At 51.0% G+C, this 22,242-nt stretch overlaps 1 protein-coding gene across 4 annotated transcripts in view; it reads right to left on the reverse strand.

Annotated features, from left to right (window-relative positions):
- Positions 1–1,225: 1,225 nt before the first annotated feature.
- WDR37 (WD repeat domain 37) overlaps positions 1,226–22,242 on the reverse strand; it is a 58,189-nt gene continuing 37,172 nt past the window's right edge. For 2 of the 4 annotated variants that reach the window (XM_038530222.1, XM_038530221.1), the window contains 3 exons: positions 13,009–13,143; positions 12,235–12,349; positions 5,474–8,257 (listed from right to left, as the gene is read on the reverse strand). In XM_038530222.1, coding sequence (XP_038386150.1) covers positions 8,126–8,257; positions 12,235–12,349; positions 13,009–13,143 — 382 coding nt within the window. In that variant the 3' untranslated portion in view covers positions 5,474–8,125. Of the gene's footprint in view, positions 1,373–5,473; positions 8,258–11,725; positions 11,903–12,234; positions 12,350–13,008; positions 13,144–22,242 lie in introns of those variants that run through there. The other 2 variants (XM_038530223.1, XM_038530220.1) reach the window with 2 other exon arrangements.

The raw sequence follows: 22,242 nt of genomic DNA on the forward strand, positions 1-22,242 counted from the left end.
TAGTGTCCTCCAGTACTTTTTGTCTGCTTGCTTTTTAAACATTTTACCTTTAAGTAATCTCTACACCCAACAGGGGCTCCAACTCTCAACCCCGAGATCCCCGCCAGAGCCAGCCGGGCCCCATGTCACGTAGTTTTCACTTGACGTGCACAGTCCTGACCTTTTAGCACTTATTCACCTGGGATATTCCCTGAGCTTCCTTGACTTGTGGTTTGGTTTGTGTCATTAATTTTGGAAAAGTCTCAATGATGCATATTTCAAATCTTTCTCCTGCTCCCTTCCCTGTCCCCTGTGTGTCACACCTTCTTGCGATTGCCCCACAACGCCAGGGCGTCCTGTTCTGCTTCTTTAACTCTGGTTTCTCGTTGCTTTTCCATCTGGGAAGTTTCTATTGATGAACCGGAAAGCCTTCTTGGGGTTTTGTCCCTCGGCCGGGTCGGGTCTCTCAAAGCATCTGTTCCCATTAGGGGTTCTTGGGCCCAGTACTTCTGCAGGTGCCCCGCTCACCGTCCCCACTGTCCTCCCACGGTGGCCCCGTTACCGCAGCTGCCTCCCACCGCACCCGCACCCGCTGCCACTTCACAGGGGCCTGAGCCCTGGGCGGGGACCTCAAGCACTTCTCGGCCGCCGTCCCCTCCGTGGGACAGGCGGTGGCTCCGGGAGGCCTTTCTCTCAGGAGCCGATGTCCCTGCTGGAGGCCGCTCGGCTCAGTGGCGAACCCAGAGGCACTATGCTGCCCACGGCCCCCCAGGCGCGAAGGGGGCCCTCTGATCCTCACCATGGGAGCCTGCCCGTCCTCAGCGCCTGACTCCTGCTGCGCAGCCTCCGCTCCACACGGTGACTCTCGGCCTCTGCCTGTGTCCCCGACCCCGACCTCAAGTCTCTGACGGATCTGAGGGGCCTGGACGGGAGTCTGTCCGCCTTTTTTAGTCATTAAGAAGGAAGACAGGGGGAGGGCAGGACTCCCGGGCTCTTGACGGGTCAGGGCAGAAACCAGAAGTCTCCGGCGGGCCCCTCTGCCGGTGCGCAGCCAGCCCGTAAGGGATGTGGGGTGCACATGGGGCGCACACGGGGCGCGGGCGTCTGTTGCAACGCTCGGCAATGACCAGACAGGGCCTAGGCCCCCACAGCTCTGGTGGACAGGGACAACGATCAGGGCCCACGCTGCGAGTGAACTGCTCCGAGATGCTAGATAATGCAAATCATCCTTTAGCGACAGAAAGCGGATTGGCGGTCCCCGGAGATGGGGCCCGGGGGGCGGAGCGGACGGTGACTGCTGGGGACCTCGTGGCTGAATATGTCACAACCTACCGCACTTTACACTGTATGTGCGCTCGGTGGGCGTCGCGTCAGTTATCCCGCAATGAAGCCGCTGTTAAGAGAAAATCACATCAGCTTCATGTAACACTTAGGGGTTGATTACAGAACATCTACAACTACTTTTGTCCCTGCAAAAAAAAAAATAGACTTTACCCCAAGATTTTTATTCTTCATCTTATTTATCTGGGGGGGGGGGGGGGGGGAGCCGAGCTGAGCGTGGAGCCTGACCCGGGCAGGGCTCCAGCTCACGACCCCGAGATCAGGACCCAAGCTGAAACCAAGAGTCGGGCGCCGAACGGACTTGAGCCACCTCAGGCGTCCCAATTTTATTTTTATTTATTGAAAATTAATTCAGAGCTACAAGACCTCTGTAACACACATGCACTGTAGAAAAAATGATTATATTTTTTAACAGATATACCACAACTTACCCACCTGGACAAATAAGCGCTGCTTCCACCAAAACACAGACTGTGAGAATAAACGTGCTTGTTCTGGTGTGTGGCCATTTACACAATATGGTTTTTGGACCGTCTCCTGGATTTGAAATTACTTCAGTCCCAATTTATGAGCAACATAAGAAAGCTACTTTTATTGCTTTATGATCACACCTGGTAAATGAAATGCTTATTGCATTTCCCACTTCAAAGCTGGGATTTCCGAAATGTATTTGAAAACAACACAATTTCGACACCGTGGAACGCTGCCGCCTTTTGACAATTTCCTTGGTGGGTATTTTTTCCGAGAACATTATCTTGGAACAAAATTGGCTTTGTCTTCCCTCCCACGGAACATACACGCTGAGGAATCGGTCATCGCAGAAAAATACAGCTGCGTGTTTGTAAGTGGAAGAGGGACGAGGGCGTGAAGTGAGTAAAATACGGGTAAGCAAGAAGCCCGACCTTGACACGGGCAAAAATCTCTCAGTTCCCCGATTTGATCACCATATGCCCTCACCCACCCTTGCAACAGCTCCTCCTCTTTAGCGTTTTCTGTAGGACGCTTCAACTGCGTAACGTAGCCCCGTGAACAGAAGAGCCGTACGACGCCTTACAGACGCGTGGGCTGTGCATGTGCGAGCTGGCCACCGCCCGCCCGGAGACCACTGTCCACCGCCCACGACGGGGAGTTTGTTCTCCCATGTTCCACACACGGGACCTAACTGCGTGGGGCAGGGCTGGCTTGTGCTCCGGGACGGCCCCAGGGCATGAGTCCTCTGTGGCTCTCGGGTCCCCGGCGTCCACCCCCAGCCTGGGTCAGCTGCTCCTGCGTGCACAGGGCCCACCCACCCCGCTTCACAAGCAGGGTGCCCACAGACCCCTCGGGCAGCGGGGGCCCGGGGCACTCGCACGACCGCTCACGTCATGCTTTCCTGTTTGCTGTCCTATTTTATATCCCAGCCAGTACGCGTAGGTCCCAACAGAACCCACGTCGCAGAGCTTCCTTCCCAAATCTAATAGTTGTGAAATGGCATTTCCATTTTGCCTTAACTTTTTTTTTTTTTTAATTTCTACATTTATTTCATTGTTGACTATCCAAGGTTTCCCCCTGGTGACACACCTAATCACTCCTGCCGCCCAGTCCCGACTCTCTGGTGGGAATATGGAATTCCGTGGATTACGAACGCGGCCACGACCACCTGCGGTTTGTCATTTCGCCTCTTCGAGGCTGTCCTAGTCCTACACGGCTACGAACCTGTACCCTGAACATCGCTGAACGTGTCCATCTTTCCCAGTACGGTCAACGCATCGTCTGTGGAGAGCTAACAAACACAACGTCGTATAAATGTGCTCTAGATTTTAGGTTAATGCTTTTTATTTCACATGCGGCCCGGACTGTGTTTGGTGTGAGGCAGCACCAGATTCATTTCTGTTCCGTGTGACTTTAAACATGTGACGTTTTCAGAGAAGCTTGAATCACCGTGACGTGTGTCCCACCTCACTGGTCAACTCCTCCGTCCCAAGCGAATCCCGCACACCACCTGCCACCGCCCTGCCAGGCTCAAGGGGCACCCCGGTTCCCCCCCTTCCCCCTCGTTTCATTGGCACCTCATCATCCCTGCCCTTTGCCTCACATAACTTTAGGAATCAGAGGCCCAATTCTACAAAAAAAAAAAAAAACTCAGGGGTGATTTGCATTGAAATAGCATCAAATCATCTTGTCAACATGGGGAAAACTGACGTATTTACAACATCGCCTCTTCCTGTTGGTGCACAGGGGTCTCTCACTTTACCGCTTTCAATGTGTTTATTGAAGTTTTTAAGTCTTTCCATGGGTGATTTCATCTGTCGGATGTCCCCCACTCGGCACCTTTTGTCTTTGTCGTTAGCATCAAGCGGAAAATTTTCAAATACTGGGTGATGGACTGCGATGGTTCCAAAATTTTACACCTATTAAAAAAACTACTAAAAAACTACTTCTGTTCCGGTTCTTACTTACTACACTTCCCAACCCCCTTACAGTAATCACTTGTAGTCATTCCTTCTTTTCTTCTTTGTGGTGACCCTCGAAGTCCTACTCTGTGTATTTAAGACAAATAGAAACTGAAGCCCCTCCGTCCGGACGCTGCAGCCCATAGGTCTCTGTCGGCATTAGCCCATTTCGAAAGCCCCCCCCCCCCGTGACTGTCATCCCCTCAGCACCCCGAGTTCTGGGGAGAACCACCCTTGTTCACCAGACCCTACCCCTGAGAGAGGGCGACATGAGCTCACGGGCCTGGCTCCTTCCTCCCGGCCCCCCGCAGCTCAAAGCAACTGCAGACACCCCGACTTCTGCTCCACAGCCCGCATCAGGGCGAGGGGCACAGTGCCGAGTGCTAGGGGCCCTGTTTCCCGGTGGGGACCCTCCTGAACCCACAAAGCCCGCCGGCATCACCTGCACCTCACACAGCTCCCACAGCCCCCGAGCTGCCTAATCTAATTTGTGACTAAAACGCTTTAAAATGTTCTCATAAAATTAGCTTTCAACTACTCAACAGGGGCAGCCCGGGTGGCTCAGCGGTTAGCGCCGCCTTCACCCCAGGGTGTGACCCCGGGGGCCGGGGATCGAGTCCCACGTCAGGCTCCCTGCATGGAGCCTGCTTCTCCCTCTGCCTGGTTCTCTGCCTCTCTGTTTCTCATGAATAAATAAAATCCTTTAAAAATAAATAAATAAAATAAAACAAACTACTCAACACTTGCATGTGATTTCATTCTCAGCTTCTTCCCACCACACGGACCATATACCACCCATGACATAGAACAATCGAGGTGTTCTCATTTTCTGAAGTAACCTATTAATTAAGAGAAACCAGAAAAATCTATGCATAGTAAGCGAGACACATTTTAGAGGCATTCTGATTAAATTACAGCAATAGAAGTTTTGCCTTTGTGATTTTTAAAATATTTAAGTAATCTCTGCACCCAACGTGGGGCTCAAACTCATGACCCCAAGATCAAAAGTCGCACACTCTTCCAACAGAGCCAGCCAGGAGCCCCACCTCCGTAACTCTTTATACTAATAGGTAAACTTCTACATGTAACTGTGAAAACTGGACAACCATCACATGTTCTAAGATAAGAAAGAGAAGTAATCTGGGGACTGAACGAAGGCAGCGAGCCCAATCAGTCTGAAGAGGGGGCGCCGCAGGCAGAGACCTACGGACACCTCCCACACCTCCCGAGGTTCCCACACCTGCTGCCACGCCTCGCCCACGGGGTAAGAAGGAAGGGCCAATCCAGATGCGCAGTCTCCAGGGGGTGAACACGGCCTACTGCCTGTAACTGCAGTTGTCGCAAACTTTCAAATAAGCTTAACTGTCGTTAAGAACAAGACAAGCGTCTCCCGAAACTCAGGAACCTGGACAATGCCGCACCTGCATTATTATATCAAATCATTAACTCCCTCCAGAAACGGCCGGGGCGGTGATGCTGGAATAGAGAAGCGTAATTACCTGTCACTTCACGTTAGCCTGACGGACAGACAGGAAATAGAACAAAACTCATCTTTTAAGTCTAAAGTCACAACTTTTCAAGTGGGCAATACTATAATTTGACTCCTACATCATTGTGGTGTTTAGCAGCCATTACCGGTATTTAACCAAAGCAAAACATTTTTGAAAATAAATATTAAAAAAAAAAGAGACTCCTGATAAAATAAAACTTTTACAACAGTGATTATGGAACATGGATTTTTAATGAATTTCATATTGCAATGAAGACATTCAACACTTAAAAACAATTACATCAATACAATAAAAACACTTGCTTCTACACAACATTTATAAATGCATACTCCCCCCAAAGAAACTTGTATTTCACAGATTTAAGCAACAAATGATTTACATAGGATTCTTCAAATTCCAAAATATGTACAGAATTTTTGTCTCTCCAGAAACTGATGTGCAGTGGTTGAGGAAGAGTGCTGTTTTGTCCAACAACATAGTTCTTATGAAGTTCTCTATCAGTACACATTTTCCAGTAACCACACATTTTCCTTCCATTATTAAATGAAATTCTGGACACGTGAGCATATAAGACAAAACCACTCCCATTTCCAAACACTATTTCAGATGAGATCGCGTGTGGCTGATCACGGGACTTAATCTGAGCCACACAGGTACCTCCGCGCACAGACTCCCACACATTCACACACACGCACACACACGCACTCTCTAACCCAAATCTCCGGGACTCCGGACAACACCGCCATGAAGGTCACAGGAGCAGCTGAATGGCCGCTGCGCAGGTGAGCAGCAGGTGCCCTATCCTGAGAACTGATGCACACACGACAAGGCCCGCCCTGAGGAGGGGAGGGCGGAGTGGGGAGGAGGTGAGCAGCTGCCGGGCGGGCGCCGCGCGGAGGGCGCTGGGCCGCAGAGCACTGAATGAACATCAGAAAGGGAGTTAAAAGCTTCAAATGTTTTTAATCTGGCAGAGATCTGGTTTTTAAGTTTGATCTGCTTGTTTACCTTTTTCAGTGTTCCTGACAATGATTCTAAGACACCCAGACATTCAAATTAAAATCCAACAGGAGCCCAAAAGCACGGACGCTCAGCTTACTGTCTCAAAGCCGCTGGGGCGCCGCCGCGGGGGAGGGGGCACTCGGGTCAGCGGGGGCGGGACACAGATGTTCCGGCCCATGTTCCCAATGTGACGCGAGCAGGTGCCAGGCTTTGGGAAGACAGCTGCTCACAAGCATCTGTCTGTCATTCGGTCTAGTTGGCAACCTCAGCTCTAACTACATCACGATGGGTTTCTCCTGGCCCTTCTTCCCTTCCAGACTGTGTAGGTCATTTCAGAATACTCCAGATACTTCAGGGCTGAAGCTCCTAAGATGAACTACCGCACGTAGGACCTAAGCAGAGGAGCCTGAGGCGAGGCGCGTTCACGCAGGCCCGTGGGCGGCACGCATGCTCTGCCGACATCACACCTCGCCGAATGGTGCTCCACCAGCTGTCACCACCTGGAGTGGGGGGCACCCGTGATTGCTGTCATTGTTACCCTCTGTGCCTCTCCAAGTGGACACAAAGACTTAAAAAGAGGAGGGCAGTACACGGACATGGCTCTTTATCAAAACCATAACTGAGCAAGAAACAAACTCACGAACACCAGACGACAGTAACGCCTAAGAAGGCAAGAGTGACAGGCTCGCCCAGGCAGTGAAAGGACTGGCACTGAGAGGTGTCCCAGCTGCCGAAACAGGAGCACCTTGGTACCCCGCGAAGCATGGTTTCGGCTCCCACCTTGTCAGCTAATGTGAGAGCTTTCCTCCTCGGATGCGCCTGCTATGATTGTCTTCCTTCCCCTCCTAACTGAATTCGGCATTCCAGCTATAAGTCAAAAGTGCTCTAGCTAGGCAACAGTGAGACTCCGTTTTCCAAATACATTGATTTTTGAGGTAGTACTCATTTATTTGCATTGTTGGCTCTCAAACACCACCAAGGAAGTGAACTCATTTAGTAATATGCAAACCAAAGTGTAGAAAATAAATAAGGTTTTGTCTTCAGGTAGCAGGCAGGGTCTTCTTAAAAGCTCAAGTCACATTCACTGGATAACTCATTTGTAACTTCTAAAAACTGTTTATAACCACAGCTATAAACTAAAGTGCTTTAAATTTTGCTTAATATCTGAAATCAGTGATGAGAATCATCCTATTTTTGAATTTGCTAATCTGAGACCTCAGGAGATTGAAATGATTTTCTATAAAAAGAGCAGAAACATTTTCTTTTCAAAAAAACTTTCCAAACATTGCAAAGTCGGCATTGTTTTTGTTAACTTCTAAATTCCAGGTAAATTTTACATTAACTATACCAGAATACAGAGGTGAAGCTGAGTTACACACAGCACATGCGAAACCCTCAAACAGAAGTAAACATGAAATCTTCCGTCACGCCCGCCATCTGTCAGCCCCTGCAAACGCAGCCCCGGGCCCGTCCCAGTACAAGGTAGGTATGTCTAATTACTCCAGAAATGCCACAGACTGCATACGCCTCACAGTAAGTACACAGGTTCACACTGAACTCACGCAAACGTAATGCCCTCCTGTCACCTGTCAATCACCCGGAACTCACAACACACGACGTGCTACAGGGAAGGGGCTTCATGTCCACTGACCAGAGGGTGCCGACACACACACGAGACGAAAATAAGACATGTGACCATACATTTTGCTGTACATTTCATGCAAGCTCGGTACAATGAGAAAAGAACATACAAACCGCCCTTTCCAGGGTGCAACTCTCACAAAAAGGGCTTGACCAATATGAGAAAAGTGGCAGCGGTCCACAGGTCCATGGCCAACTACGTCGCAGAGGACGCCGGCAACCTTATTTCTCTTGTAACAATGCAGGGATGTTGATGCTCCAGCCAATGGCCTGCCTGTCAAAGCCACAGGTGAACAGATTGCACATGGGGTGGTCCTCGCTCCACGCCGAGCAGCACACCATTCTTCTGTGGCCCTGTTTCCAATCACACAAACCACAGTTAGTACGTCATTCCCGGAGCATCCGCACCATAAAGCCTCAGCCAAGTTAACAACTACGCCACTCAACACAACTGACTTCAAAGGAAAAAACTGAACAGGCAGCTTCAGTCCGCATGGCAACGAGCTTCAGTGACGCGCCGTGGGCACGCGGGGACAAAGCAAGGGACGTCAGAACAGATAATCAAATCAAATCAGGGAGACGCACACCGGAAGTACTTTGGGATTCATTAAAAAAAAAAAAGTAAGATTACGGTCAGAAAAAAAGAACAAATGATGAATTTGAAGTTTTTTAATGAGGCTACATAATATTTGGGAACATATTAAACAAAACTCATTTAAAGACCTCAAAGACCGGGATCCCTGGGTGGCGCAGCGGTTTAGCGCCTGCCTTTGGCCCAGGGCGCAATCCTAGAGACCCGGGATCGAATCCCACATCGGGCTCCTGGTGCATGGAGCCTGCTTCTCCCTCTGCCTATGTCTCCGCCTCTCTCTCTCTCAATGTGTGACTATCATAAATAAATAAAAAATTTAAAAAAAAAAAAAAAGACCTCAAAGACCGTTTTAACAAATAACTAACTCAGGTAATAAGGGACCCAGAGAAATATATTTGGTACCAAATAAAACAAGGATAAAATAAATGGCCTTTTCAAGTAAATTCCTGCCACCTTCAGAATTCCAGCTAAATATCAGGACGTTGAAAAAAAATCATTGCAAATCATTAGCAAAGTTTATAATGTGATGTACGTGGTGTACGTGTACAGAGACACGGGCAGTGCCTTCAGACGTGTGCATACGTTCCAGGTTAACAAGGTCGCTCTGTGCTGCTGCTACTAGGGCATCACACAATGAAGTACAAGAACCAGGATTAGGAGAAGCTGACAAATTTATTAAGTAAAAGAAACATTCCAAAGAATGACACCAAAGTTCCCTCCGCAAAAACATCCCCATGTGAACAGTGCTGTCTACACGAGACAACAGGGCACACGATAAAGATACTGCAAGTGCAAGGCCACGTAACAAAGGGTTGAGAGCAACCTTCTATCACTTCTTCGTTACGAATCTAAAGAAAAGGAGGGAACAACGCATCCACTAACTGGTAGTAAAATCGAGAGTCTGCACAGGAACCAGTTAAAGATGATCACTCAATTCAAGGCATTCACAGTAGAAACACTGAGATGAGTGCTGAGTAAGTGGGTATGGAAAAGAGAACCCCTGGCACCCAGAACGTGGGTCTGCACACGCCCAGGACAGAGCTGGAAGCCAAGTCAGGTTTGGAGTCCAGCCTCCCGTCTCCCAGGGACCACCTGAACACGCACCGACGTGCCTGGGTCTCGTGTCCGAAGAGGTTCTGTGAGCATGAGGGCTCCCAAAGCCCACGCCCTCCCTCGTCACAGTGTACACAGCCTCGGCAGGGGCGCTGACACCCACCACGGGAGCCTGTGTCCTCGCCGTACACATCTCACATTCACCTGCATGTGAGCCTCCCCGCTCTGTCCCTCCCAGCACCCTACGGAGCTCACCTTGCTTCAAACACACTTTGGGAAATGCCACTCACACTCTCCCCAAAGTAAGACAAGTTTACGCTGTTAGCCACCTCCTCTCTCGCTACCAGTTCAAAGAAGGGTTGTTTTGTTTCCTTTTTTAAACCCAGCAGCTGAAAGAAGCCAGGGATTTCCAGCTGTGGTTCTATGACACTGAAAACCACGTCTGCGTATCTGAGGAAGCATTACCAGCTCAGAACGCAGAGACATGCTATTCACTAATGTTAAAGACTAGTCTACTTAACACAACGCTTTGAGAACAAATCCAAACACAATAAATTCTGCAGTCTCAACAAGGCTGAAAGTTTACAAATAACTAAAAATGTCATGCTCTCTGCCAAATAGATAAATAAAATCTTAAATAAAAAATAAAATCACTTCCCTGGAATAAATACCACCAGGCATCTCTTAGAACTCCATGTTTTTTTTTTTTTGAAGAAAATCTTCCCAAAGTCAGGAAGCCACACACGCACAACCCTGTTTCAGGCACACCTCTCACGCGCTGCACACAGACTGGGGGAACACGGGCACCTCCGCAAGGGGATCCAGCGTGTTAACAATGCAGTGGGGGCACACCAGACTCTCCACGGGTACCAAGCATGAGAAATTCCCTGTTATCAGGTGTGACGCTCCTATTAGATACTCTAACTTCACGAGTAGTTTTCACTGACATGTACTCAAATAAAAGTTCAATAACCCACTTCCAACAGTATGCACAGAAGCCCTAAAAGGGGAGAACAGATGAGAGGCCTTTCACAAAAGGTTGGTGCCACTTAAAGAAAAGGTGTCAGGACGCCCGGGTGGTGAGCATCTGCCTCCGGCTCAGAGCGTGATCCTGGAGACCCGGGATCGAGTCCCACATCAGGCTCCCTGCATGGAGCCTGCTTCTTCCTCTGCCTATGTCTCTGCCTCTCTCTGTGCCTCTCATGAAAATAAAATCTCTAAAAAATAAAAAAATAAAAGCTGTCTCCATGTTGACAGAACCCCTTCATAATCGTCCTCTGAAAACACCCTAGGTCAACAGTTCCTAAAGCCGCCCTCACCCGCTAAGCTGGCCTGCAGGCTGTACTGTGAGGCTGTGCAGGAAGATGAGACAGGGTGTCCCCACAAAGGTCAGCAGAGCCGCGGCCATAGGGTGGCAAGGGTGGTGGGCGCTGAGGGGCACAGACACGCTGACCACAGGCTCAGGGGACACATGAAGGCACGGGCTTGCCATACAGCTCAGTGTCACAGTGACACACTGCAGAGGCCAAAGGACAAAAGAACAGGGGCTGTGGGGTGGGGCCCCACAGAGCACGGAGCCTGCAGAGGTGCTGCTCGGCCGGAGGACGGGTCTTTATCACAGTGACCTCCACTCCCCAAAGGAGGAGCTGGTAATTCACACACTTTGCGCCTCTCCCCACACTTTAAACCGCCCCAGAGCTACCTAAGGACAGGGGCCCGGATGGCCCTCCGAGATCCCACATCAGCAGGGCTGAGCTGGCACCACAAGCCGAGCACCAACCAACTCCCAGCATGGATGCAGACACCTGGTGGGCGGTCCAGCCAGCACCGCGGACACCGGCCCGCTTCCCTGCGACGCACCAGCTGAGCTGACTCACGAGAAAGCTGCATTTTCTGGTCCTGGACCTGGTTGGAAAGGTGTCTCCTGGTTGTGGGTGAAGTGAGTTCTCCTCCCAAAGGGGCCCCAGAGTCCACACCACCACTTCTGCGTATTCAATACTCATCATCTACCACACTTGCAGTTGTACACTTTCACTTGCCAAGATCCAAGTCTGCTTTCCCACGTGGAAACCACTACCACATGTGCAAACAGCCCCTCAAATCTGAGAGTGAGGAACTGAACAATCTTATTCAAGTTTTTAAAAAACCCGACACTCTCAGTTCAGATTGGGAAACACTTTCAACTTCAAATTTTATGAGCTGTGGGATCCCTGGGTGGCGCAGCGGTTTGGCGCCTGCCTTTGGCCCAGGGCGCGATCCTGGAGACCCGGGATCGAATCCCACGTCGGGCTCCCGGTGCATGAAGCCTGCTTCTCCCTCTGTCTGTGTCTCTGCCTCTCTCTCTCTCTCTGTGACTATCATAAATAAATAAAAATTAAAAAAAATTTAAAAAAAAAAAAAAATTTTATGAGCTGTAAATACACATCAAGTATTTCCAATGAAAATCTAGCATCCAAAGTAAAAACAAGAATACAAAATCTTTAATATCGTTATATTGATTATAGTTGCAATTATATCACCTCGTCTACCTGTATAAATTTAACATCTTGTTAAAATTAGTTTCTCTTTTAAAAAAAAAAAAAAAAAACAACTTAAGACAGATGTGGGGCTCGCAGCATGTTTCTATCCATGGTGACCTAGGACACAGACTCCGAGATGTCAACATGCGGATCAAGAGCACACTTACCTGCCGGCTGCTTCGGGGGAGCCGCGCTAGCCTCACACCTGACATGTCAAACAACCTCACTTGTCGGTTGTCATGTGGGAGGGCAATGATTTTTTGGCCAACACAGACATTGATCCTGCAAATAAGAGATAAATTGGGTTACATACAGGGACACCTGGGTGGTTCCATGGGTTAGGGGCTGCCGGCGGCTCAGGGTGTGACCCGGGTCCCGGGATCGAGTCCCACATTGGGCTCCCTGCGTGGAGCCTGCTGCTCCCTCTGCCTGTGTTTCTGACTCTCTCTCTCTCTGTCTCTCATAAATAAGTAAATAAAATCTTCTTTAAAAAAATGTGGGTTACATACAAAACAGTGACAGCATGCGTGTCTGAGTTTACAGAGCATCCTGTAGGAGACTCCACACCATTCACATTTCAAGGCAAAACACACTAGCAAACCCAGCAGGCAACACCCAACAGCAGCATCAGAGCACAGAGACCACGTGACTCACACGTAACGTGCACACACTACACAGGAACTCAAGCATGGCCCTACAGGGGACCCGTTCTTAATCTGGAAGCTCACTGCACCAGCCTAATTTTACACTTACGTGTCAGCATACAGGACCTAACTAAATTTGCATTAGAGGATCAATAAGAATGTTCCTCTCCCCCCAAAACATCCTCCCCCAGGAGTCTAAACCACTTTTCCAAGGCTCTATTAAACACTAACATTACACGAACGAGACTCCACATTACAGTGCACCCTTTTCAAGGCACAACAAGCAGCTCTCATCACCTGTTGATGGCAGAGTCTGTGCGAATAGTCGCAATGGGGGACCTCATATTCCTTAAGTCCCAGACCTTCACCGTGCGGTCATCGCTGCCCGAAACGACATTATCTCCCACGGTGAACACGGCAGATGTCACGGTGCTGCAAGTAAAGAACACAGGTTCAGAAGACCGTCAGGGAGTTGCAGGGTACAGACAGGAGTTCCCCCCACCCGTGTAACAAGCACGTGGTCCCGCTGCCAGAGGCCCCGGCAAGGCAGGCGGACAGGATGCTGTGGACGTGGAGGCAGACAGGGGTCTCTGCTAACTGCTCCTCCTGCTTAAACCTCTCTGTGAGGGTAAACTTGCGCAAACCGAGCCTCTCCTCAGCAGACTAGAAATGAGTCCATCGTATTGTTCAACCTCCTCAGGCAATGGAGTGAAGAGAAGCTACCCGAAGACACGGATTGGACAGGACATGCCAGTATCACACCTGATAGCAGAAAATTAAGGAGAGAGAAATCCACACCAACTCTGTTTAATCAGAACACTGGAGAAAAATTTATTCAACTCAACCACTACCACCACCTCTACCTTAAAAATGTGTAAAGAGAGGCGCCTGGGGGGCTCTGTCACTTAGGCACGGACTCTTGGTATCGGCTCGGGTCATGATCTCAAGGGCATGGGATCCAGCTTCATCGGGCCCGCGCTCCACGGGGAGTCGGCCTGAGATTCTCTCTCTCTCCCTCTGCCCCTCCCCTGCTTGCACGTGTGCACGCTTGCTCTCTCCCTGCCCTGCAAATCAATCTTTAAAAAAAAAAAGGTGCAAAGAACTTAAATAGACCTTTCTCCCAGGAAGATTTATGAATGGCCAAAAAGCCCAGGAAAAGGCCGTTAACGTTACCGATCATGAGAGAAATGCACCAAACCACAGGATCCCACTCACACCCACCAGAAGGCCTACCATCAAAAGAAAAGAAAAAAAAAAAAAAAGGAAAAAACCCAAATGTTGGCAAAGACGTGGAGAAAGGGGAGCCCTCGTGCACTGCTGGTGGGAATGCAAGCTGCTGCAGCCAATCTGGAAAACAGTAAGGAGGGTCCTCAAGAAGGTAATAGGGCTGGCCTACGACCCAGCAACCCTACTCCTGGGCATACATCCCGAGGAAATGAAACAGCCTCCTGAAGAGCACCCTGCGCTCCCACGTTCACTGCAGCACTATTCCCAGTAGCCGAGACCCAGGACCCACAAGAGCGGCCGTCGCAGATGCATGGGGAAAGAAGATGCGACATGTGGACAGGTAGTGGGCTCCTACGCAGCCGTAAGAGAAGGAACTCCTGCCATCTGTCACAGGTGGACGAGCGTGGAGGACAATGTCCCACTGAGACTGCAGAGGGACCACACGGGCCGCACAGGGACCCGGGCAGGGTGAGCCAGAGCCCGCCCTGCGGGCGCCCCTCAACTCCGAGTTTCAATCTACAGGCCGGCCCGGAAACGAGGGGCGCAGGCAGGTGCAGGGGCCCCCGCAGGCTCTGAGGACCTCACCCTCTGGCCGAGCTGTGCAGACACGGGGGACTTCTCCGCAGACTCGCCTTGTCAGGGGGCCGTGGCCAAGTGAAGTTTTCGCGAACACTCGGCTAAATTAATGAAAAAAGTCTCCACAAAAGACTGTCTCACCTTATGTTAATGAAATGCTGAAAGACATTAGGTTTTTAATAAATCACAATCCTGACAGGTATTGTGGGGCATCAAAGGGAAGAGCTGGCGCCGGGCACTCGCTCGAAAGGCACCCTCAGCCTCGGTCCCATGGGGAAGCGGCTGCGCCACGACCGCTCACTGGAAAAGCTCAGACTCTGCCCAACTCCAGCCAACTCATTTATCTTGTCGCCGAGAGCAGCCGACCATGTGCTTCCAGCTGACAGCGCGGTACCTCCTCGCCGCACTCCACTGCCCGATCTGGAACATTCCGCTCCCTCCGTGGGTCTCAATCAAGGAAAGACAGCAATGCCAGCACTCCTCATTAGGACGAACAGCTGTCTTCCCAGTCACACAGAGACGCTGACTGCTTTGCATAACAATCTGCCCAAATGCATGGCTCAGAGAAGAGGCCCAGGACACCCAAGACGCCTCGGCGCACCTTCCCGGCCCGTGTCAGCAGCCTGCTCGGCTCCCCGTTTCTGTTTCAGATGGAGCTTCCCACAAACGAGCCCTAATTTTACATCCAAGCAGGACAGGGGAGCAAGCAGGTGACATAGGCCACAGGGGCAGCGCTGTTCGGGGGACACAGGTCACCCGGCCACACGGAGCATGTGTGCAGAGCCCAGCACGGCTGTGCCCCCGAGAGGCCCCCACGACAGCCCTGCGGCCCAGAGCCACCAGCAAGGCTGGAGAGAAGGCTGAGGCTGCGAGGGAGGGCCACGAGGGCCACGAGGAATGCCGCCGGGAAGGCCGCGAGGGAGGGCCGGGAAGGCATGCCACCACACCACTGCCGCCTCCCCCGCAACCGCTTCTCAGTTTCAATGATGCTGCTACCACCCCACCCGGTCTCCCAACCCATGAGCTTCTAGAGCACACGCCACTGGGAGCTCACAGATCAGGAGCCCGATGCCTGAAGGAGAGGCCGGTGGCTGTGCCCTGAGGGAACCCCGTCTCAACAGCCCTCGGTGGCTGACACCCACCAAAGCAGGCCGAGATCACAGCATTCCGAGGAAGATCCCATCGTGTCCCACAGGATCTCTTTCCAGACTGGAAATCAAGGGCTCCCAGAACAGGGTCCACAAGCAGGAGCTCCGTGCGGGACCCGGTTAGGCTGCTCGCTACAGCCTCTGCACGTCAGGGGGACGCCGCACCGCCTCACCCACGGACGCGACCACAGGGCCGTGGCTCGGCAGGGTCCTGGTCTGCGGTGACTTGTCACAGGCGTGAAGAGTCCCCTCCTCTTCACCAGTTAAAGGAGCGGGTGAGGCAGCCATCCCGCACGCCACGGTGGGGGTGACTCCCACCAGAAAACTGGGCTGCAGGGGCCTGAGGTCACCCACAGCCCAGGACTGAGTGCAAGTGAGCCTCAGGATGGTGAGTGGGAGTGCGCCCAGGCGAGGCCACAGGTCCACAGGAAGGCAACACAGATGTGACATGCAGACGCTGGCTGCACGGAACAAGACGTGTGCATGTGCATGTCATAAAACACGCCAGAACTCACCCACCCGACAGCGAGCAGCTGCTACCTTGGCCACTCTGACGAGCAGTGTCCTTTCATCAGGCTTACGATTTACTCTCCGAGGGGCAAGAAACACCAGGCCCTGGAAGCACCATGGCCAAGCACGGTCTGATGGCCTACAGCTCCGTATCTGCATGGGACAGTGACCCAGGCGACAGGCCCCTCCGCGTCGGCCTGACCCGCTGAGGATTACTGTCCCAGGGTCCTGGCGCTCACAGGCCCAACAGGACAGGCGCTGGCCTGGACCAGGGGCACAGGCCTCTCCCTAGCACACGCCGCGGGATGCCCGCTGTCGCAGTAACGGGGGCTGGGTGACAGCCACCTTTGCCCCGAGTTTCTTGAGCTTCAGCCAGACTAAACTCTCTCAAGCCAAGGTTCAGCCCTTGTGCTGCATGACTCCGAGCCAGGAACTGTCCAGAACTGCGAGTCCCAGTGCCCGGTCCTGTGTGTCCGGCGAGAAGCCCCGGAGAATGACAGGGGCAAGGACACAACACGGACGACGACCGCCATCCTCACAAGCACGGTGTCCGCAGTGCGCAGTCACGGCCTGCCTGCCCACACACGCAACTCCAGAGCATCATCACAATTACACCCCTGACGGTGTTCGACAACAGCCGGTCTGTGTGCTCCAGGCTGGCCCCAGGACTGCTGACCACAGCCACCCCGACAGGCACCCCGTTCCCCACGTGGCCGTGTCAGTCATGCCCACGGGCCCAGGAGGTGTGCACATGCTGCGCCCCAGCCTTCTACACAGAGGAGGCTTCGTCAGACTCAGCGCATAGCAGCACACAGTCAGTACTGGGTCAAGTACCAGCACATGGTTTATTCTCTAGACTAAGCACCAGCATTCTGCTGTGTTCTCAGGACTGAGTGACATAGCACTCAGCTGCATGGACTCTGCAAAGAGTACTAACTGTCAGCACTCAGCTCATGGGAGACACAAGCTCTCCCAGGGAAGCCAACCCAAACACGCACACACCAAACCTGAGGTGCAGAGCATGAGGAGCCGCCAGGTGTGGGGCTCACACAGCACATAGGAGACTGCTAAAAACACCCAGAATCCCTCTCTGCACACACGCATGCACACACGCACACACTTGAAATCTTTTTTAAACAGTCCTGGTCTGTGAGGGACTCTGGAGAAACCACTCCGGGGAGCTCTTGAGGACAGAAAGGAAATGGAGTGTTATGCTCCTCTGGTGGCGGCACTCGCACCCACTGGGCCGATGCCAAGGCTGAGTGCGAGCGGGTGCGGGTACGGGGCTGGCAATCAGAGGCCCGGCCTGGCAGCGTGGGCAGGGGCCAGGCGCAGACCCCGGGCAGCACCACCTTCCAGAAGCCAGCTCTGCCTTCAGGCAGCTGCTCCCCCTGTCTGCTCGCTGCACACATCACTCGGTGGTCCCGGCCCACACTTGCAGGCCGCTCCACACACACCACAGGTCCGTCTGGAGGAGTCTGCGACTGTGCAGCCAGAAGGGTTTCATCTGTGTTAACAGCCTGACGATTCTTTCTCACATCATCTCAGGGAAAAGTAAAGTGATAGCTCACAACAAAGCTGTCAAACACACTAACGGGCCCAAGTCCACGTCTGTACTAGCTACCTCTTAGCCCTCTTCAACCACGGGGGCTTGCTTACTTACACGTTACCTATATATATTATTTACTCACTATTTACTTACTTAAAAGAGCAAATAAATCTTGAATTTCCTCTTATTTTTAAAAACTGTACTCTGAATCAGAAACAGCTTTTAAATCTACCAACAGGGCTGTGAAGTGAATTCCCGGGGCCCAAGGCACAGGCTAGAAGCCACGGGTGAAGGGCAAGTGCAGGTGCTCACGCAGGAAGACTGCGAGATCTCTCCACAAAACGCCAACACCTGCAAAACGGCTGCATCTGCAGGAAAACCACACGCTCGTCTGTGAATGTGAGGTGCGGAGCTGCCACGCAGCCACTCACGCCACACCCCGTATTCACGACCCTCTCCTGCCTCATTTCCGTGACGCCATGACAAAATAAGCACTAACTCATACAAATGACACTTCCAAAAATACAGCTTACCACGACCCCTGGGGCAGCGTCCTGGGGAGGTCCTCATCTCTCCCAACCCTGGTTCTATGGTACTGTTATCAACCACCCATGATCAGGAGTTATGTAACTCGCTAAACCTCAAAATTATTTCCAAACTACGTAATTAAAAAAAAAAAAAAAGACAACATCAGACTGCCAGGCACACAGGCAGGGAGTAGAACAGTGACAGGCGTGCAGGCTCAAAGGCATGAGAAGGCCCCGTCTTCCTACCATCACTCGCCCCCTAGAGGCCCTCTGGAGCTGTCCTCCGGTCCCAGGAGGAACGAAGTAGCACCACACATAGGTCGTTGTCTCCATCTCCTCCTCCTCCTCCTCCTCCTCCTCCTTCTCTTCCTCCTCCTCCTCTCGGACAAGGGCTTACAGGTGATCACCAAGGGTAATGTACTTCAAACCACATGCAGCCTACCCAAATCCCAGCCTCCAACATGTTCTGTCACCAGACGGCCGCCCACCCGCACCAGGGGCCTGCACACAACCTGCGTCACAGACCACGCACACAATCCAACACTTAAAATCAACCACTACCCAGGTAAAAAGGCCATGCTGTCGGGCAGCCCAGGGGGCTCAGTGGTTTAGTGCTGCCTTCAGCCCAGGGTGTGACCCCGGGGTCCCAGCATCGAGTCCCATGTCGGGCTCCCCACACGGAGCCTGCTTCTCCCCCTGCCTATGTGTCTCTCCCTCTCTCTCTGTCTCATGAATAAAAAAATTTTTTTAAAAAAGGTCATACTATCAAAATGCTTTCTCTCTTCAAAAATTGCTTATCGCAAAACACAAAATTCAAAGCTATTTTCACCTTCATACATATATGACCTAGAATTTGGTATTTAGTACTTAATATCTTCTCTGAGTATTTGGGAGTAAAAGCAAATAATGTGTTAACTTTAAAGCAATCATTATTGTTCATCTAATATTTGAAAATTTTGTTAGATGTGGTATTTTGTTTTCTTTAGAAGAAAATACCAAAACTCACATTTGAAGGATAAAGTTATCATTATATGGGAAGAATTAAAGCAAAACAGAAAAAGAAACACTCTGCATTCTCAGATATTTTACCCATGTTGAGCTAATTTCAGAGTTTATTCACACTTATGAATACCGTCAGCTGGGTACAGACTGGAGTCATTGGCCACCCATGGAGGAAGCTTAATGACCAGTGACTGCCTCAACTGTCAGTCCCTTTGTATAGCAATTGAAACAAAACAAAACAAAGCATCAGAAAGGGAGGGCCTCCACCAAAACCACAGAGAAACGGTGGTGCCAGGAGGGAGGAATCTGGACCCTCTGTTAGAGAACAATCCAAATGGGCAGCTCTCGTGTTCCTCTCCAAGGAAGGACAGTTAGTGGATTTAACCTCAGGATACGTCTTCTTACCATCAAGGCCCCCTGCAGACATGTCCCTGAATACACAGCCCACATGGCCAGGGTCCGGCTGCGCTGACCGGGGGTGCAGGGCCCCAGCCCCCGGGAGTGTGCGCCAACGTACAGGGAGGGAAGGGCAGGCTACCATTCACAGCACGAGCCCTCTTGAAACAGCTCACTTACTGCATTATGCTGTCAGGGGACACACACATGAACACAGAAGGATTTCATTATTTTAGATGAAAAGCACTGGATTTCAGTTCTAACTCCTGATGAAGACAGAAATACAGGAAAACAAACTGCCAGCAGCTGAAATTCCTGACGTTCCAAAATATTTCAATTAACAGTTCTATTATTTCCAAGAAGAGTATAATTTCCCATTCTTGCTATTAGGAAAACGTGTTACATACAGTACCTAAAATTCATCTTCACGTAACTCGGTGCTCCGGCAGCGAGCCCAACACTCACAGCCACGCAGCTGCAGCAAGTAAAACCCTATTATGGTAACGTTCCTATCATGATGAAGAGCTTTCACAATACAGTGAAAAACAGAAATGGATCATATCAAGAAGTAAAAAACCATGATCTGTCCTTTCTAAACGTTTACAATGCGAACCTTAAACAGAACTTATGTCAAGGAGCTTGCTCTCTCTCCAGCAGAAACAAGGGCACACAGACTTCAAGGGGACCCATGTGGCTACTGATTCTATCCCTACAGTGAGGCGCCCCACTCAAGCTCTCCTTTTACAAAAAGGCACAGAATCCACATAGCAGCACAAGGATAACAGTAAGATGAAACGAAAAAGAAAAAATATCTCTCTCCCAGATCCTAGAGAAATCAAATTATAAAACTAGGCCAATAGTCTTGAAACCTATACCCTTACAATTTGCCTTAAAAAAAAACCAACATATGGGGGCACCTGGGGGGCTCAGTCAGTTAAGCGTCTGCCCTCAGTGCAGGTCATGATCTCTGGGTCCTGGGATCCGGCCCCTCGTCAGGCTCCCTGCTCAGCAGGGACTTGGCTTCTCCTTCTCCCCCTCCTTGTGTGCTTTTCTCTATCTTCCTCTCTCTCAAATAAGTAAAATCTTTAAAATATAACATACTTACTAAAGAGTATGTGATGAAAAGACGCCCTAGGATAGTAAGCTCTGCACAGTGTGACTCACTTCAGGTCCAAACGAAACATGTCATGTATTTTTAAGGAACACTGCCTCTGCCTAAGCCATGATCCACGGAAAGAACACTCCACCTACGACTCTTCAGGTGACCCCAACAAGTAAGGAACAGAAAAGCTCTTCAGAACAGTGTGCTGAGTTGCGCTTTTAATGTTCAGAAAAGAAAGAGGTTAAAAGAACTCAAGGAAGTCACCATGGAAAACCAAGAGTTAGCTCCCCGACAAGAGGACAGCCCTGCAGGCATAAAAACGAGCTCCAGAGAGAACATTCTGACTTACTTCCTACGGTGACAGGCTCTGCTGGAGGCTGGAAATGCAGCCTCGGGTCTGCGACGGTAGCCGTGGCCACCAGGAACACCCGAGGGCAGCAGGGGTGTCTGTCAGGGGGACCAAGGGTTTGAGGGGAGGCAGGAGCCCCTAATATGTTGAGAAGCCACACAGGTGAGGGATTAAACTGAACACAGCCAAAACCAGCCACTCCTGTGCTCTTGGTTGGGACTTAGGCTCCTGCGTTCTAGTAAAGCAAGCCCTTGTGTGGGTCACTGCCATCACCTGCACAGGGACCATCTTCTGTAGGACTGATGTGTCCTATAAGCTCACACCTGGAGAACCCATGCCAGAGACCCAAAAAAAGCAATCTTTTTTTACTGACAGGCTCACCTAAAAACCCTATAAATGTCCCACCTCCTCCTTTTCTGAATTGCAGGATTTCCAGAGACTTCAGCTAACGTAACACAGGACTGCTTGGTACGGATGACACAGGCTGCAGCCCCACCTGCTGACCACGCGGTGCGGGGTCTCTCCACACTGTGGGAGCAGAGGCTGTCCCCGCTCGTGGCCAGGGCTGGGGGAACAGGACAGACTCAGTCCTCAGGCACAGCCAACAAGCCCCCGGCCAGGCCTTACCAATACCCAGAGGCTTAACAACAGGTAAAACTTTCCCTTCTCTGACACCTACCACGGGAAGTCAGCACCAAAGGGAGAACTTGTTCTTATCCCTGTAACAACACATCAACAAACACGCTAGAGTTTATCCCAACTCGACTAAGAGAAAACATACAGTCTAAGTAAGACCGGTGCTCGGACACATTCTATTTTTGCTCAGAAGCCCACAGGTCCTCAGCTACAGTGAATGGAAGCATCCACTTATATCCTGGGGGATCTGGATGCAAGAGGCCCAGGGGCAGATAGGTTCAGGCCTGCTCTGAGCCACTCCTGACTCCATGAGAAAAACAAACCAGAAGAACCCTTTCATAATCAATTCTGTTCCTCCTAAGTATACCTCTCCAAAAACAGCCATTGTTTCATATACCCACCAGCTGCTAAACTACCCCCAGTGTCAAACTGACCTGAGAAACATGACAGTCCCTGCCGTATTCCCCCCAATTTCACTTATGCTTGAAACTCCTCAAAACAGAACACCC

Source organism: Canis lupus, chromosome 2 (assembly GCF_011100685.1).
Source record: "Canis lupus familiaris isolate Mischka breed German Shepherd chromosome 2, alternate assembly UU_Cfam_GSD_1.0, whole genome shotgun sequence".
Taxonomy (NCBI): Eukaryota; Metazoa; Chordata; class Mammalia; order Carnivora; family Canidae; genus Canis; species Canis lupus.